The sequence below is a fragment of the Mytilus edulis genome, chromosome 5 (assembly GCF_963676685.1).
Source record: "Mytilus edulis chromosome 5, xbMytEdul2.2, whole genome shotgun sequence".
Classification (NCBI taxonomy): Eukaryota; Metazoa; Mollusca; class Bivalvia; order Mytilida; family Mytilidae; genus Mytilus; species Mytilus edulis.
Genome location: NC_092348.1, coordinates 78090641 through 78110153, shown reverse-complemented (window position 1 = coordinate 78110153; position 19513 = coordinate 78090641). Strand labels below are relative to the sequence as shown.

General features: G+C 31.1%; 1 protein-coding gene across 14 annotated transcripts in view; it reads left to right on the top strand.

Annotated features, from left to right (window-relative positions):
* The window catches only part of LOC139524508 (uncharacterized), an 83210-nt gene that overhangs the window by 60239 nt on the left and 3458 nt on the right, over positions 1–19513 (top strand). For all 14 annotated transcript variants that reach the window (XM_071319324.1, XM_071319319.1, XM_071319327.1 and 11 more), the window contains 15 exons: positions 694–948; positions 1304–1475; positions 1956–2225; positions 3029–3306; positions 3695–3832; positions 4487–4579; positions 5176–5385; positions 5739–5970; positions 6619–6709; positions 7647–7731; positions 8097–8258; positions 8863–9024; positions 9841–9882; positions 15926–16045; positions 16814–17102. In XM_071319324.1, the coding sequence (XP_071175425.1) occupies positions 694–948; positions 1304–1475; positions 1956–2225; positions 3029–3306; positions 3695–3832; positions 4487–4579; positions 5176–5385; positions 5739–5970; positions 6619–6709; positions 7647–7731; positions 8097–8258; positions 8863–9024; positions 9841–9882; positions 15926–16045; positions 16814–17102 (2599 nt within the window). The remainder of the gene's footprint in view (positions 1–693; positions 949–1303; positions 1476–1955; positions 2226–3028; positions 3307–3694; positions 3833–4486; positions 4580–5175; positions 5386–5738; positions 5971–6618; positions 6710–7646; positions 7732–8096; positions 8259–8862; positions 9025–9840; positions 9883–15925; positions 16046–16813; positions 17103–19513) is intronic.

Here is a 19513-nt window from a genome sequence, read left to right as displayed (position 1 = left end):
CAGGGGTACTTCCCAATTTAATGTATGTAGTAGCTTGTAACTTCACTTTATTGTCTAAAAACACAAACATTGAAGGTTGAAATGCATAAAACAGTTCATAATATTTCCTAACAATAATAAAGCCCATATGCATGGTGGGAACAAAGCACTGTGTCATCATTATTTGTGGCTCAAACTTAATCAGCAACAGCTTTTTTTTTCTCTCTATTGGTATATCTTTATCAAATATTCAGCAAAGCAATACGTTTTATTCTCTCTCTTTACATTGAATGTCTAATGCATTTCAAGTCATTTCTCTCCAGATGCTCATCTTCATGGTGAACTATCTCTGAACTTATGATACTTTTTAAGCCAAAAATAAGAATAAATATACATTAATCACTGATATTTATGATAGATATGTTTACAGGTAAATTGGCGCAAATGAGTTCCGAATATTGGCGCAATTGATACATTTGGAAAACTAAATTTGGCGCAAATGATACCCCTGAAAAACAGTAATTGGCGCAAAAGGACTGCTGCCACTTTTAAGGTGCAACTAAAGTCACGGTCATAAAGCTATTAAATTGTTTCAGTTCTTAAACATCCTTGGCTTTTAAATACTCTGCTTTGAACATTGCTGATAAAGGGTAAATTCAGAAAAGCACTTCATATGAATAAAATTTATAGAGTGATGTTTTAATTTTTTCTCAGGTTACCAAGGTGACAGTTGTAATCAAAAGACAGTTACATGTAGCTTAACTACCTGTCAGAATGGAGGTACCTGTCAGGAATCTGGAGGTAGTGTTACCTGTATCTGTGCACCTGGCTATAATGGACAGAACTGTGCTACAAACATTAACGAGTGTGCTGGGAACCCCTGTCCCACTGCATCTACATGTATAGATGGTATTAATACATATTCGTGTCAATGTAATGATGGAAAGATTGGAGCTAATTGTGATAAAGGTAAACACATTATTAAATCACATTTTGTAAATTTTGTTTAATTTAATCTTCTTGCACACAAAAAACAAACTTAAACTTATGGGAAGAGATAATTCATCTATAATATTAAAAATTAAAATGAATGTAAAGAAGTCTCTATTGCCTGCTTTCAAGGTAGTGATACTCCCGTTTACATTTGCAACTATTAGAGAGAATAAAATATTTGGATTTAAACTTTTTATATGGTGAAATTGCAAGGTTTACGCTTTGAAATACTAATAAAGTCAGTGCAAAGACTGTTCCTCTTATTCATCATACAACCAATTGATTGCTGTCTCATTGAGTTTTTTTGTTCACATTCATGTTTTTATTTCAGATTTGAGTTATAAGTTTGACATGATATTAGAGCCAGGACTGGAGTGTGGGGATACAGAAGGAATCAGTATGAATACTGTATTCAGTCTTGCTACTACTAAACTCTCTGTCTCTGTGTGGGTCAGATTTACCTCAACAACTCCCAAAGTCATTCTGTCTCTGTATGCCTTAGAGTGAGTTTTATATAGAATTAGTAGTCAGAATATGAATAAGATATTCAGAAGAAAAAAAAAACATATTTATAAGATATTTGTTCTTTCAATTAAACATATTGATAATGTCTTTACTTGGAATAATTGAACAGAATAAGCTTGTAATAATACTCATTATTTAATTTTGAATTTATTAAGATGTGTTGATATAAAATCTTTTTAATATCCATTTACCATGGCAAAAAATATAAGATTTAAATAGAATGATAAATTATTAAACTGAGACATCAAAGAGCACTCCAGTCATGCAAAAGGGGTAACAAGATGGCGACCACTAGAAATTTACTTACAAATAGCCTCAAAGTTCAAAGATCTATATTTATGCAAACATTGTTGAAAAGGGAGCTTCTTTGATTGATTATAATATATATTATCAATTTCATTTTCATTTCCATTCTCAATTTAATTGAATAGATTACTTTGAACTATTTTAATTTACAGTGCAATGACAGCCACCCCAGAGAAGATTCTAGAGATAGGAAGTAATGGTGTCTCTGGTAGTATAAGTGGCAATACTTACAACATGCCCTACGGAACAGGAAGTAGTGTTGTTAACATACGTAATGGTATCTGGCATCATGTCGTAGTCACATGGAATGCTCTGAATGAAGAGAATCCAAGCAACAAGATTGGTCGTGTATTTCTCTATGCTGACAACACACTGTTAGAGAGACGGGAAAATATTGGGACAAGCTATACACTGCCTACTTAGTAAGTTGTGTGGCATAGAGAGGCATTTTCTCCAAATGTCTATAACAGCTTAGCTATTTGAATTGATTAATGTCAATAAATTTAAGATTTATTAGTATGTTTGTTGGGCGATAAAAGTTCTGAATATTTTTTTACTACATAAGGTATAGTCGCCGTCACGTAAAATTGGCACCATGTTTTTTGTCAAAATTTTCTTAAATATCGACCGCATTTACTAAAGATCATGTTCTTCATTTAGCGGAAGTAAAATCCTGACCAAATATCCACTACTGTCCTACCTTTTATTGTGTTTGCACTGTATAATCCTGACGATATTTAATTTTGACAAAAAACATGGTGCCAATTTTACGTGACGGCGACTATAGTATAATATGCAGTAACAAAGGATCTCTGTACAACCAATTTGAGGACCAGTTCAATTCTATATTTACTGTACCTATTAATAGAGAACTAATGTGTTTCTCTTTGCACATGCACACAGATAATTTTAATATGAATTCAATGTCTCTTTTCTCTTGATTTATTTTTAAGAGTTGTGTCTTTATTACTGTATAAAATAATCTTTTAGAATTTCAACTACAGACCTCCAAAGTGAATTAAACATTTCATTAAACCTAAGTTTATAAAAATGTATATGCAATGAAATATGGAAATGAGGTTTATAAAAAGACATTGGAATTGGAAATTAAAAAAAAACAACAGTAGAACAGTTATAGGATAAAAAATGTCTACCAAAAACAAAATAGAATGTGATTGTAAAAGATTTAACAGTTAACATAACATAATTTGTTTATACTTTTCAGTGGTTACTTAGTAGTGGGAGGTACATATGACACCTCAACTAAGACAGTGACAACAGCCAATGGGATCTCAGGAAAAGTTTCCCGTCTTGTCCTGGCCAAAGAGGAGTTCCTGTACACCAGTACCATCAGCTCTCTGTACACTAATGTTGACTACTTGCCGACCAGCAACCTAATTAATATGCCTATCATGTACATTATTGAGAAGGGAGCTTTGTTGATTGATTATCAGAGTGAACTTAGTGCTGGTGTATGTAGGACTGTTACCACATGTAACTTGGGTATGTCTCTTACATTATTAATGGTAGTGTTCACACACAGAAAGGTTGAATTCAATTTAACCCTAAAATAAAAAAAATAAAAAACTTCTTTGTATTTTGAATTGATTCTTACAATTTAGTTTAGTTATTTAAATATGGAAATGTTTTCAGAGGTTGATAAAAAATTATGAGGTCATAAAACTTTTGAGCACAATTATCCTACATATTATTTATTTTAACAGAGAGATGTCATCAGTATTGCACTTGCTGATTTATCTGTATTTGGACTGATTTCATCATATCATTTAATAATGTGCTGTTACCTGTATAATTTGAAACTCAATACTTTCCTATAGTATTATGTCTATAACTAGTCATTTTTTTCACTTGTAAATTCTTTACTTTGTAGCTTCTGATTTCCCCTCTGTAAATTGTCCTGGTGACATCTCCCTGGTGTCAGCAGAAAGGGTGAGTTACCCTGTATGGACCGAGGCATCCTACGGCAATACAGATTCAGGAAGAATTTTCTATAACATCAGATCTGGAGGTGAGTCATCAATGATCAATGATCAGTCATATTACATAAGATAATTAGGACTTTATTTTATCAAGGTCATTTTTGTACTGTTGTAAATTTTGTCAGCTATTCATGATTGGTTTTTGTTCTTGCTAAAAAAAAAAAATGGATGTTGGTAAATCAGAAACTTATATTTGTGGATGGAAACTTTGTATAAAATTGACAATAAGACACTAAAATTTTAACTGATCAAAGTTTACTCCGTGAAATTTAGGACTATTGATATAGATTTGTTTGTATATTTGCTAGAGACCAAAATTATATTTCATTGGGTTCATTTGTTTTTCATGCATACCAATTGTTTGTGGTCGAAAGCATTTTTCACAAATATTGGATATTTTGTTACTAAACTTTGCACACAAGCCTATTGATTATTTGTAATTCCGTCAACATTTCAAATTTTTGTTTCAACTTGACCCATGGAACCTTTAAAAATTGGTATACAAAACATTTTTAAGAATCTGCAGTACATTACTAGTAAGAATTTTTAATATTTTGGTGTGAATTTTCAATATTTGGTGTGAATTTTCAATATTTTAGTGTGAATTTTCATTTTAGTGTGAATTTTCAATATCTAAAAAGAATATACACATAATTATTGTGTACTTTGTGTATATTTTGTAGGTGAGTTGACATGGAAGACCTATGCAGTATCATCAGTGGGATATATGGCTGACAACAATGCAGCTGTTTGTGTATTCAGGTTCTACAATAAACGTAAGTTATCATTGTATCATCAGATCATATGTTTTCGTAACGTCATATGAATTTGTACTATGTATGCTTTTTCAATGGAAATATGAATTCACAATACATTCTTAATAGCTTGAAAACCAATGAGACGAGGATATCTGAAAAGGCTGTGTTAATTTATACAAATCAATCACACAAATTGTCTCTATACATTAATAAAGGGCAGAATGTTGCAATTTTTTGAAGAGTGAAGATAATGTCTTAAAGGTTACTTGGTAATTTTTGTTAAATCATCTTACATTAAGAAATTTATATCCCTCTGCAGAGCTCTGACTCCTTTTCTGGATTTGGCTATACTGTAGGTTGTATTTGGTTTGAACAGCTAACATTATATTAGGTTTTGTATTTGTAAATATTTTACCCTGATCATCGCAGAAGAAACATTTTGAAATCGTTGAAATGCACATCTGTTGCAGTAAAATTGGTACCATAGATATAATAGTATTTTTATGAGATTCATGTGTCTCAATAGTCCATGTAACCCTGATATTGATTTGTTTATTGTCAGAAAATGAGAGATGTCCCAAATTTATGTAAAGTTTAATGTTTTTTTTTTTCAGGAGGATCATGTCCTTCAGTAACTCCAGCTAACCCAGTTGGTGGCACTGAGAATTGTAGTCCACTGTCAGATGGCGAGAGATGTACCATTAGTTGTAACCAGATAGACCACAAACCATCACAACCAGGGCCATACTACTACTCTTGTAATAAATATGGCATGTTTGACATGGAGGACAGACTGGAACCATTCTCATACCCACCTTGTGCTTGTATGTATTCTTGGTCATAATTATCTCCCCTTACATAGTTAAAATTAAGTCGGATAAAAAAAATATAAATTGGAAAATTTATGGATTTATGGAATCTTTAGGGACACAATTGAGGTAAGTTAAAAAAAAATGTGCTAAAATTGGATTCTTGATGATGTATTTCTAGTGATAGAACATGGAATTGGAAACAACAGAAAACTATAATATAATACAACTGAACATATTAAAAAGCATAACGTTAAATAGAAGCATGAAATTATTGTCCATCTTTACTCAATGCTTTATGCTTTGTCAATAAAGAAATGATATATGTTGTTAGGAGGTACTAATAATTTAAAATTCTGTCTTTCCAGCTGCTATTAGTCGAACAGTCAATGTCAAGCTGAAGATTGATTACGATCTGACAACATCCTGTCAGGCGTATATTGCATCTTTGCAGTCGCAGATGCGGACCTCTTTTAATGGTGTCAACGGTCAGTGGCAACAGAATCTGTGTAATGGTCCTAACTGTCAAAGTGTACCTGTATCAGTCACCTGTAAGTCCAGTACTCTGGCGGAAGTAGAGGTCATCTTTAATACAGTAAAGTGAGTATGATAAAAAGAAGTGAGAAAATTTGTAATAAAATTAGACACCAAGGGGGCAATTCAGCAGACAACACCATTGCCAAAAACATGTGACAAAAAGATGAGCAACAATAACAAAAATGTAGCAAAAAACTATAGATGGAGCAAAACGAAGGCCAACAAAAACTTGGGGTCAACGTCAGTGGCATTCAAATGTGATCTTTTAATAGAATTGCAGTCATAGTTAAGATTAATAAGACAATGGTGGAAGTCATCAGTCAGGGGGAATGTGGTGAATTACCTGGTCTTAGTCTCCTGAATGTATAAGTCCTTGTTTAATGCAGAGGTGCTGTGTAATACATTGAAGTAAGTAAAACCATTAGACCTGTTAGAGTGTTGTCCTTTATTTTCACTACTCCTATATCTTATGTCCTAGTTGTAAAATAGGTTATGGTATAGGTACAATTATTGGGTTAGCTGGGAGTTATGGTTCAAAATTTCTTTTGTATGGCATTTGATATTCCAATGACATCTTACTGAAACTCATAATACAATGCATACAAGAATCATCAACTTTACATTAACATAGTTTTAATGACTTAATTTTTTGAGTAAAATAATCTTCAAGATTTAGACGAGAAATAATAGGTGTTTTTCATTTGATTGCAGGGATCCCATTATAAACACACAGTCACAGAGTAGAAGTCCACAAGATGTTGTGGCCATTGCTGTTGTAGATGACAAGACAATCACATATTCAGTAAGTTATAAACATTATAGGTAGATATAAAGTCAATGTTTCAGAAACCTGCACTTTAAATAGGATTTGGAATGAATGACATCTTGCTTACGTACTAACATGCTTATATTGTATGCCAGTCAATGTTTAACATTCATATCTAGAGTATTAAGCACCAGTTTTATTATGATTGCTCTGTTAACTGTGATTCAATAATTTCCTTTCTTTCTGCTCTGTTAATAAGGATTTACCAATATTTCCTGTCTGTCTGCTACTTCAAACATGATTTACAGTCATTTCTTTTTGTCCACTCCTTCAATCATAATTTACAGTTCTTTCTGTTCTGACTGCTCCATCAATGATTTTTTAGATATTTTTTTCTGTCGGCTTGTTATGCTCCACTTACCATAGTAGAGGGGCTTAATGTTTTCTGGTCTGTGTGTTCATCCATCCGTTCGTTTATTTGTTCGACTGTCTGTTTGTTCTTCAGTCTGTCCTGCTTCAGGTTAAAGTTTTTGGTCAAGGTAGTTTTTGATGAAGTTCAGTCCAATCAACTTGAAACTTAGTACACATGTTCCCTATTATATGATCTTTCGAATTTTAATGCCAAATTAAAGATTTAACCCCATTTTCATGGTCAACTGACCATAGAAAATGATAGTGTGGATGGGGCATCCATGTTCTTAGCACACATTCTTGTTTATACAATTTTACAGAAAATTTTACATCTTCCGTGATAATTGATATTTCAGGTTTGTAGTCAAAAGAGATATTAATTTCGTGAACCAGCTTATTTAATGGATGGTTCAAGATTAACACTCTAAGCAGTGAACACACAGAATAAGTGTTTGCACTTTGATATATACTATTACTGTAATTGATAAAAAAAAATCACCACAAAATTTTTAGCAAAGTAAGCTTCTCTCAAATTTAATTTGTTGATTATTTATATTATTAGGATGCTGTACCCAGGCAGTCGACTTTGGAATTAACATTAGTACCATATTGTGTGGAAGGTCAACAAATAGTGGGTAATTTCTGTGGTAAGTTACTAAAGATATTGTATATTTATCTGTTCTTTTTTTCATTCTTCCTACAGTGTCTTACAAATGAAAACCATTTTCACATATAAAGAATAAAACATCCACATGTAATTCAAGAAATATAAGCTTCAGACTTTCATCTTTAATGACATTTAAGGGCAATAGACTCAATTCATTTCAGGTAGGAGATATGATAAAATTTTCTTCAATAAGATAGTTCATTTGTCAACTTCAATAGTTATGATGGAGTGCCTAAAATCTGACACAGTGTGAATATGTTGTATGATTTTCATAGTATTTATGTAAGATTATTATTTACAGATTGCAAATAAGCAAATTTACATGTTATATCATTTTATTTTCAGTTTCCTGTGCTCCTGGTAGTTTTTATGACAGTGGAACTGCCAAATGTACCCAATGTCCTATTGGTCAATATCAAAGTTTAACAGGTCAATTATCATGTGTTAGTTGTCCATCAGGTCAAACAACATACAACACTGGGACACAGGCTGATACATTATGTTTCGGTAAGTGTAATATTCATATTTACTACTACAGTGAAAAAAATTAATTGTTATGTTATTAAAGTAGGTGGATGTAAGAGAATTACGCCCTCAATATTAGAATGAGGAAATGAGGTATGAATGGTAATGAAACAACTATCCACTAGAGACAGAAGATGTGAACAACTATAGGTCATGGTACAGTTTTCACACATGAACAAATCCATTCCATATAGACCCCAGTATGACAAAATATGAAACAATTCTAAAGAGAAAACCAGTGGCCTGAAATTTATTACAGCAATGAACAAAAAATATACATGACAGACAGCAACCAAAGACATCCACTGTTACTCATGTATTATATCATATTTCATATTTTTTCTGTTCAGAACTTACAAAGTAAATGTTATGAAATTTATACACGATGCTTATTACCACAAAACACAGATCAAGTTTGAACTTTGGTGGCATCACTTTTACCGTTCTAGAGTTTGACTTCAAGTTCATGGTCCACCGAACACAGAAAATGATAATGCGAGTAGGGCATCCAGTAACTATGGACACATTCTTGTTAGTGTTTAAAGAATGTCAATTTATTTACTGTGATTTGTTGTTTTTCTCACAGAATCATGTACAGTTGGGTGGCATTTTTCCTTATCAACTGGTGCCTGTGTTTTCTGTCCAATCGGATTTTATCAACCATCACCAGGATCATTCCATTGTCTAGGATGTGATGCAGGTCTCACCACTGCTGTACCTGGTTCTTCACTAGCAGGAGATTGCCTTGGTAAGTTATACATGTTTAACAGGTCTTATAAAAAAAAGATGTGGTATGATTGCCAATGAAACAACTCTTCACAAGAGACCATTGACACATGGATTAACAACTATAGATAGCTTGTTCATTTCAATTCATTTCTCTAAGGATTTTATATCTCAGAACCTTTCCAATTTTACAATGTTCACAAACAAAAAAGAAGCTGTATTGGTCACAAAAATAATACAAATAATTATGAAAATACAGACAAATTTATTTTCATTTTTTGTTTATTTTTTTTAAAGAAAGGGCTCGATATTATCCCTTGCACTTTTCAAACCATTTCTGTAATTTTTTGAGGATTTTAAAGTCACAACAGGGTTAACAAGGTTAACAGACTTAAGTCAGTGGCTGTACAGCCTATAAACTCCATTTTCTTTTCTGTTTTGTAAAAACTTTTAAGAATGATTTGTTAAATCGAAATTGCAAATTCAGATCTGACATCTTCATATTGCAATGATACCTATTTTTGTGGGCAAACGTAACTGCAAATTTAAATATTCAACAAAAAAAACCACTATGCGCTTGTATGCAGACTTTGTTGGTCAGTTGGTCAGTTGGCACAAAGACGAAATCAAGTATCTACAAAAAAAAATGTTTCTTCAATTAATGAAAATTGGTACCCCTAAAAAACTAAGTCAAAAGTTTGTTTTTAGTGCAAAGGTGGGGGGGGGGGGGGGGGGGGTTCATTTCAGGGCTTTATAAATCCAAGCTTTACAATATTAAGTGAAATGTTTGCATGAATCTGTTAACAATTTCTTCTCATTTTCTCATGTTTGTTTACAGATCCCGCCCTTATTACAACAACTGCAGACTCACTACCAGATAGTAAGTATGCTTAAGGAATAAGAATTTTATATGTAGCACTCTTTTGTCATGATTATCTTAAATTTTACACATTACATCCAATTGTGGCAAGAAAGACAAAACTAACAAATTGCTTGTTTTGTCATGCTTCCAACAAATGTCATAAAATGTTAGCCATGGTGATGCTATTCAGGTGTCTGCATAATGGAACTAATTGTTACAGAGCAGAATACTCCATAAAGTGTAATTATGTTTAAGGGTCTGAAGATATATTCTAATTCATATTAATTTTGTTTTATTAGTGCCCTAGTGACGTAGTCGAAAGGGGACTTTTGTTTGCACTATGTCCGTCTGTCTGTCTCTGTCCATACTTCAGTCCGGCAAAATAGTTTTTCACACTTTTTTCTTTGTGCTTGAAAATACTTATTTGATATCATTTGATATTTGGTATCTTATTTTATCATTACAAGTTATAGATCTATCAAGTTTGAATTTTGTTCAGTTCTGATGATTTTGTGCAAAATTATGGTCCCTACACCACTCAAAATTCACTCAAAAAAATCAGTTTTCAACTCTTTTTCTCGTCATGCTCGATGATAATGATTTGATAATTGGTATATATTTTTGTCATGACAAGTTACAGACCAAGTTCAAATTTTGTTTTGTTTGGGTCTAATGATTTTGGGCAGAGTTATGGTCCTTGGACTTAGAAAATTCAACTAAATAATCAGTTTTCCATACTTTTTTTTTCGTCATGCTTAAAGATATTGACTTGATAATTGTTTATTAGTTTCCACCATTACAAGTTGTAGATCAAGTTAGCATTTTGTCCAAGTATAATTCAATTTTAAGTGGTAGGGGACTATTGCTATGCTTGTTACATTTTAATTAATGAAAAATCATTATAATTAGAAATTATAGATGATTTGCTTTCGAAGGCAAAAGTTACATAAAAAATAATAAGGAAACTTTTTCCCCTTTCAAGTTTTGTTTTTCATTGAATAAGTGTTTTAGTAAATTAGAATTAAAGGACAGTTGCAGGTGTGGTCAAGTAAGCTTAATTCCTTTGAATTAATTATTTACAGGTGTTTCGAGTAAGTTGATTATAAAGATTTAAACTATTACTAAATGTTACTTACTGTGAAAGTACTTTTATTTGTGGGGAATCAATTTTCATGGTTTTCGTGGATGACTTTATCTTTATGGAAATACCCACATGTACATTGAATATTGGCAAATCTACCAAATGCACTATGAACTACAACTGCAGGCAGTAGTATACCCATTTTATTTTAAAAAACCGTAATTGTACAACTTTTAATCTATTAATTCCCATACAAAATATTGTTGATTGTTGAAAGTCAGATTTCGGGTGATGATATACTATGATAAAGTGTTCATTTTATGTCCTCATAATACTCCTACGTAAATAGTAATTTCATTGTGGGCTTGCTGTTGATAAGAAGAAAAAAATACAACAGTTTGAATGTTTACTTTTCAATTTCCTTCAATCAAGATAATTTGAATCTTCGTTTCTAATGGTTTCAATTATTCACTCTTTTTTTTAGAAACTAAAATCCACAAATTTAAGAACCAATGAACATGTATCTTTTGCTCCAACCACGAAAATTGATACCCATGAATAAAAGTACTTTCACAGTAATTTGAACTTTTGGTTTTATGAATAATATCAACCTATCATAAATTATAAAAAATCTTTTTGTAGTAAGTATTGTTTGATGTCTTGTGAAAAAACATTCATAGATGATTAGATGTTATCATCAAAAAGTGATGATAACAATTCAGATCTGTCAACTATCCCAATTTATGGGGATATCCCCATGAGAGGTGTTGACCTGAATTTTAAAATTCTATATTGAATAAACTGAACACCTAAAATGAGGCATTTAAATGAGTTAAAATGGCATTTAGGCACACATATACTCATTCAAACAATATATTGGTAGATTAATTTCTCTTTTGCATAAAGGCCCCCATGAAGATTTTGAAAAATCTGACAGATATGGATAACATCCAATCATCTATGATTTTTCTTGAGGATATGGAAGTTCAGTTTTCATACAGCTGTTCAATTTAGTTGCTTTTTCATTGCACCACGGGTAAATTATCACGTTTTAAATGGTTTAAAACTGTCACATGGTGATTTTAAGGGGTTAGCAAATTTCATGGGGGGTTTATGATGTCACGCCTATTATTAATGATGACTCATCTATTAATGTTGTTGTGTTTCATTGGGTTTTTTTTCTACAAAAGGCAGCAGAAAAAGTGATGCATGTGATAAATTCGTTATATGGTTCACTACTGACCCCCTACGGACCATAGAGGGTGAATAAAATCCTTAGGAGACTAGGCTTGGATTTTACTAACTCTCTTTGGATCAGTAGCAAACCATATAAATTACAGTATCATTCAACAATTATAATTGAAGCACTACCTCTTGTGGTATTGTGTTGAACAATGTGTACACTTAGTTTGAAATGACAGAAATATGTGCACCTATGGCTCTAGTTGTCAAATTCATGTTCATCCATTTGACTCAAATTCTCATATTTGATTTACAACCATGTATAAAAGACCTCTGATGGTTATATATAACCAATATTAACATAAATGTAGATATAAATAGAAAGTGAACATGTGCAATTGAATTTTTATAGGTCTGTTTAATTTAATATCATAGATTAAAAATATATGTTAATTATTGCTTTTACCTGTTTAAAAATGACTTTTTTGCAGATTGAATCATTCAATCATATGATTTACCTTTGTTTCACTTTCAATTTTGACATTCTTTTCCTCTAAATAACTTTTTATTGACAATTTATGTGTTATCCATCTCTAGCAAGAGGTTAACTTGAAGTTCACTTGAATACAGATACAATGAGGTCGAATTAATCACTTGCAAGTGAATAATTCATCATCAATGTTTCTTAGTGGATGATAAAAGGGAATTATTAATTGGCTATTTAACTTTCATTATAATGATTGACCCAAAAAAAAATCATATTTTAGATTTTTTATATAAGTATCTCGTAGCTAGTGCTCCTTTAAGGGAAACATTTCACTGTAAAACTTAAATGACTTTTGATAGTAATTATACTTATAGTTCAAACTGTGTTTTATGTTAAAATATTAGTGCAGGTTGCACAAATAAAATTCAATTATTATGCAGAGGTGTTACATTTTACTTTGGAGAATTTAGATAAGTCCTTCTGAGTGCATATGAGTGCATACTACTAGGTGGGTGGGATTATTTTTAAATAGGAACATAATATATGTATGTGAATTCATTAATAAAATCCATATTTTAAATAAAAGAGAAAGACATCTGAAAATTATAAATTGCCATTTTTATCTTAATCTGTTTAGGTGTTTAATCTGCTTTATAAATACAATGAAAATTAGGGTGAAATTTTAAAGTTTAGTTGATATTTATATTTGTACTTTAACTGAGTTTAAACATACAAAAGGGAATAACGTGGATATAAAAAATAAAGGGAAAAACATGGATATACAAACTTAGGAATTGTCATGACATTTGGCAATGCAGGTTTAGCATTTGGCAGTAAAGGTATTATAAGAGTGTTTTTCAATAGCATGACTTATTTATAGAAATAATGAGATGTGGTATTATTACCACTGAGTAAAAAAAGATCTACTGAACTGTGTATGCTCTGTATAATTGTAATTGTTATATATAATGAAGAGGAGAAAGTTGGTTAAACTTATGTTTGATCCTATTTGCCTCTGAGCAGATAATATCGATATAGATATAGAATAACCATACTTTGTCTCCATATACAAAAGTTATTTGTATAGAACTAAGAAACAGGTAGAAGCAAGGCTGTGCCGAGTATATGGTCAATTTGACTGCGCAATTAGCAGAAGTGCAGTTTATACTGAGATAACTATCCACCAGAGAATACAATATAAGCTATATTAGGTCACCATACAGCATTATAGCTAGAGGAGGTTATATAAAAAATTATTGATACATAAATTGATAGGTTTTGTATTAACAGTTTTAGGTTTTTTTCTCAATTACTTGTATTTAAATCGTTCTCATTATTTTTTGATTTTTTTACCTCATTGTTTGTATAATGAATATTACTGATGCTATAATGTTTATGCCTTTTGGGACCAATAGTTGGAAATAAAAAGCTTCTTTATATTCTTGTTCTAGTTAAATCTTTTTATCTGAAACTATGCTATATTATTATGTAAACATAATTTAAACAGATTAAATTTGTCACAATGTATTTCCTAATCCTATTTAAGAAAGACTTGTTAACTTTATATTTGTTTATTTTGGTATTTATTCATGACAATCAATTCAGTACACAGTGAATATTAAATTGTGTAAAGAAGTAAAGAACCTTCTTAAAATATTAAACAAATTTGTAGTTATTTTTAAAATGGATATGTAGAAAATAAATTAGTGTTAGCACCAGTAAACCCTTAAACTATCGGAAGGACAAAATATTGAATGCCAAAAAAAATATGAATCAGTAACTCAGACACCTTGTTAGGTTTGAACATATCTGATGTAAAACATGAATTGCAATTTTAAATCTTAGAATGATTATAGTGCTTAATTTGATAAGTCAATTTAGCAGTGATAAAAAACAACACCATTCCAATTTGACAAAATCAATATAAGCAAAAATATATATTGTCTATCTGCTATGAAAAGAATCTACTCTTATTGCGAACCCTATCTTAGTTTTCCATAGATTCACCTGCAAGTTACCTGTCGATTTAAACTTTTGGCAGTTCTATTGTCCCATCTAACAAATACAACAGGTATTGTTCTCAGTGAAGTTTATTCACTGGGACCTTTAAATTTCTTCTAGGAGAAATATATCACTCATTGATTAATTTACCTGACCAAAAAATTACCTTCTTTTTTTATTGAAATATTTCTATAAACTCACATAAACTGTATGTAATATTGTATTTATTCAATATATCATTAATATATTTTCAATCTGTTCAATATAAAATCTAGTTTAATAATAAAATGTTTATTTCAGACACATGTTTAATATTTTCCAATGAATTTACATGTTGTTTTTTTTGTTGTTCATTTATAGACTTATGTTTATAAAGACCTTAATTTAAAAATAATAATATTCATATTTTTAATTATCAAACACACAAAAATATTGAATATTTGATCAAAAATCAACTTTTAATTTTTGAATCATTATTAATATTGAACACATTAAAAACGAGTTATTGGTATTGAATAAATACAACACCACATGCAGTTTTGTGAGTCCTTACTTAGTATTGGTATAAGTATTTTTTCATCATTGACAGTTCAATTTTTTGTTCAGGTAAATTAATCAATGAGTGATATATTTCTCTTGGAAGAAATTTAAAGGTCCCAGTGAATAAACTACACAGAGAACAATACCTGTTGTATTTGTTAGATGGGACAATAGAACTGCCAAAAGTTTAAATCGACAGGTAACTTGCAGGTGAATCTATGGAAAACTATCATAGGGTTCGCTATAAACTAATCTGCTGGATACACATGTAGGTGCATAAACGAAAATATATTGAATAGATGTTAGCTGATAAGAATTTATAATTTAGTTCATTATCTCACTAACTTCATGTTTAGTTTTAAAAATGTCATTACAATCATCCAAGGCTGGTCATAATTTAAACACAATGCAGATTCATATGCTTCGTCAATTGGTGCCTCATAATTTGTGGGTACATCACCTTCCTAATACCTTTGTTCTGCAATGTCTAATATTGAAATACAAATACTTGAAAGTTCTGGCAAAATTAGTATTTTGTCCGTCTCTTCAATATAAATTAATGGGTAGTTCTGCATAATTATAAAATTTCAGATTTGAAGTCCTTGGCTTAGAATCCGATATAACAATTTCATCTTAAACAAAACCAGTAAAGGATGTTAATTGTCATTATTGTGTTACTAATCATCTCTCCTTAAACTATGAATTCCCATTTAACCATCATTATTCTACCTCACTACATTCAGTATAACTTATTTTGCATTTGTTTTTAGCTGGTGCATCAGCCGTTGGAGGTGGATTAACTGGTGCTGAAATTGCTGCCATAGTTCTAGGAATATTTATTTTCCTCCTGCTCCTTTTGTTACTCCTGTTCTGCTGCTGTAGGGATAGATGTAAGTTATCAATTACTTGTGCATGTGTATTTTTGAAAGAGAAGCAGAAGGACATTTTGGGAATGTCGGGATGCACTATTTTTTTTTGGGGGGGGGGGGGGGGGGGACCTGGAAATTGTTGATAATTTTTTCAAATCTGGGAAAGAATATTTGATTGATGTCACACCCCTCTGGAGTACATTCATAGTGAGCCTTTCAACACAAAGCAATGTCATTTCTAAACGTAATAGTAGCCATGCAAGTGTTATCAGAAAATTATTATTAGCTGGACAACACCAACAATACAACAAACTATACATGCTAAAGGACGTATATAGTGAAGAAAAATTGCTAATATAAAAAAGAAGAGGTGGTATGATTGAAAATGAGACAACTATCCAAAAAGAGACCAAATGACACAGACATTAACAACTATAGGTCACTGTCACTGTATGGCCTTCAACAATAAGCAAAGCCCATACCACATAGTCCGCTATAAAAGGCATCAAAATGACAAATGAAAAACATTTTAAATGAGAAAACTAACAGCCTAATTTATGTACAAAAAATGAATGTAAATCTAGTAAATTTTGAAATTTTGTATTTAAATTTGCAACCATAAATATCTAAGAGTTCAAACAGAAAATAAGAGAGAAGATGTGGTATGATTCCCATTGAGACAACTCTTCACAAGAGACCAAATGACACAGAACTTTTAAACAACTAAGATATACAGCATTGAAATGTTGATTAATCAAAATCTAATCCTTGACTTTCTTTTTATTCCAGTGCCTTGCTTTGGTAAAGGAGTAGTTGAACCAGATGATAAGACACCATTTAAACACGTCAACAGATATGGTGAGACAGATGTGTACTTCACTAGTTATAAGCTGAATGATATCAGAGAAAAACGAGGAATAAGACCACCGCGCAGTAGATCACGTGTGCACCGTAAACCTGAGAGTAAACAGTACTATGACACTAAACCAATTTATGACTATTCTGGAGAGGATACACGTAGTGTTCATACAGATATATCGCTGACTGTTCCTGTGTTCTTAGAGAAACTTGATGGCAGGTCTGTATTTAGATTAATTTGAATAATTTGTTTTTGTATGCTCCTGTATTACATTTTACTAGCATATGCTAATTGCTTTGTTGTTCTGAGTGTCCAAATCAAACGGTTTCCAGATGATCCGGATGACAATGTGAGCACCCCTTGCTTGATTTAAATGAAATTTAAACAGATTGAAATTATAAAAAAGGACAAGATAGTGCTCAAAGGTCAAGGTCACTGTTACTGAAATATAAAAAAAGTGGAAAAAATTGTTTCTTGATGGTAGCTTGGGTTTCTCTTGGTTTTTACAGAATTAAACTTATACAGATTGAAGATATAGGGAAGGGGAAGAAGCCTTTTAATTTTAGGGTCACTAGATTCAAGGTGACTATTACTAAAAATATATTTTTTTGTAAGTTAATTTCAGGAAGGCAACCACTTTGAATCGTAACTCATCTAAACGTGACAAAATAGCAAAAATTGTAGATGTTCATCTATCCCCCCAAGCATACCAGTACCCCTCTTTTATATAAAAATATTGAGTTATTCATATATTGTTGCATTTTAGTGTAAGAGAAGGAAAGCCAGTATCAATGTAATTATGCCTGTAGCATTTGTTATCAATTTTATAAAGGAAGCAAAATATACTAACAGTTTTGGTGTGGAATAATTCTAGAGAAACAACTGATTTACTTTCTATTTCTTTTTTCTTAGATCTCTGTAACTGAGAAAGAAGAGTACATCTCTGATGTTCTGATCTATGGTAGCTCAAAATCAAATTTTCTGCCATATTTTAATGAATTTATATAAAAAAAAATTACAAGTTGTTTGAAGCTGTTTTATAAGGGATGTCATAATGTTCTGCAGACAAATAGCTTAAATGTCTGTCCTCTGTTGAAACACAAATTTCCCACTTGGGGTTTTCCCCTATAATTATGTTTACATTTTCTGTATAATTTATTGTTGATAATATATAATGTGTTGCTTACTTTTGTGGAAGACTTTAGACATTGTCATGAGTACATAGAAATGCAAGTCATGATCTCTATCTGATTTCTTATGGAAAGCACTGTTTTGCTGGAAGTATTTATCTTTAAATATGATTTATTCACCCATTTTCAAGAGGACTCCTTAATATTGTCTGTTAAACAAATCATACTTTATTGATTTGGTGAATTTAAATCTTTTGAATTTAGTCAAGTGCATATTAAGACATTTTGTTTTGTTAGTTTCAAATATTTAACATCAATTTTTATCGTAAAGATTTTTTAAACTATTACATTTCTGAACTTTGAAGTTATCACAAGATATGTACCTTTGATTCTATTCCATAACTTGATAATAATATCTCTGTTGAAATATTGATATGACAGAAGGAAGAGCAAGATCAGGGCTGTTTTGAGGATTCTAATTTTTATCATAATAGCAGTTATATAAAGCTCTTAATTCTTAGAAATCCATTACTGTACTTGATCATTCTAGTAGATATATGTAGTTTTAGGATTTTTTTTTGTTAAATTATAGCTTGGTGCTTGCTATGAGATCAGGTTCTTTCTTATCAGTATCAAATACTATGAATAGTGGAGTGTCTTTATTCTTTATTTCACTTCAATGAAATGCATCAAATAAAATTGAAAATGGAATAGAAAATGTGTCAAAAAAAGGACAGAAAAAGCTGAAGGCCACCACTGTGTCTTCAACACAGCAAGAAAATCCTGCACCGTGACGTGAGGTTCAGCTGACCCCTAAAGGGAAATGTGAACTAGATAAAGTGTTAAATTTGTCTGTTCATTGCCAACAAACAAGTGTATTGATTCTATCTATTCTATAGATGAGAAGATAATTTTTGTCTTCAATTTAAAATAAACATTAATGGGAATTTTTGAAAACAGCACATGTTGGTACTTATTTTAACATCTGAATAAGTTGTATATTAGATTTACAAACAATATACCATAAATTAGAAACGTGTGTTACCAAAAGCTTAAGTGAACATTTGAATTAGATTAAGACATGTACCCTCCACATGAGTAGTTGAAATGAAGGTTACTGTAACAGGCAAGGTTAAATGTGCAATAAGTCACCTTCATGTTTGTTAAGGTCATATAAGTTTCTTTTAAATTTGACTGTCTTCAAAGTTAGAGGATATTACAATGTATATATATATATATTCTTTTTACATTTTTAAGTGAAAGTTCCAAAGTAGAAGTTTATCTTATATAGGCTTGAATACTTTGATCTTTCAATTGCATTGATGGGAGAATGTAGAATAAATTTTGTGGTCTTTGTGCTCATTTGTGTATCCTTTCAGTAGTCTGGTATCTGGTTAGATTTTGATTTATGGGTATTTATATAAAGTTGTGGTCACATCATCTTGAAACTTAGTATGCAGGTACATTATGATTTTAACAATTTTCTAATTACAGGTTTTG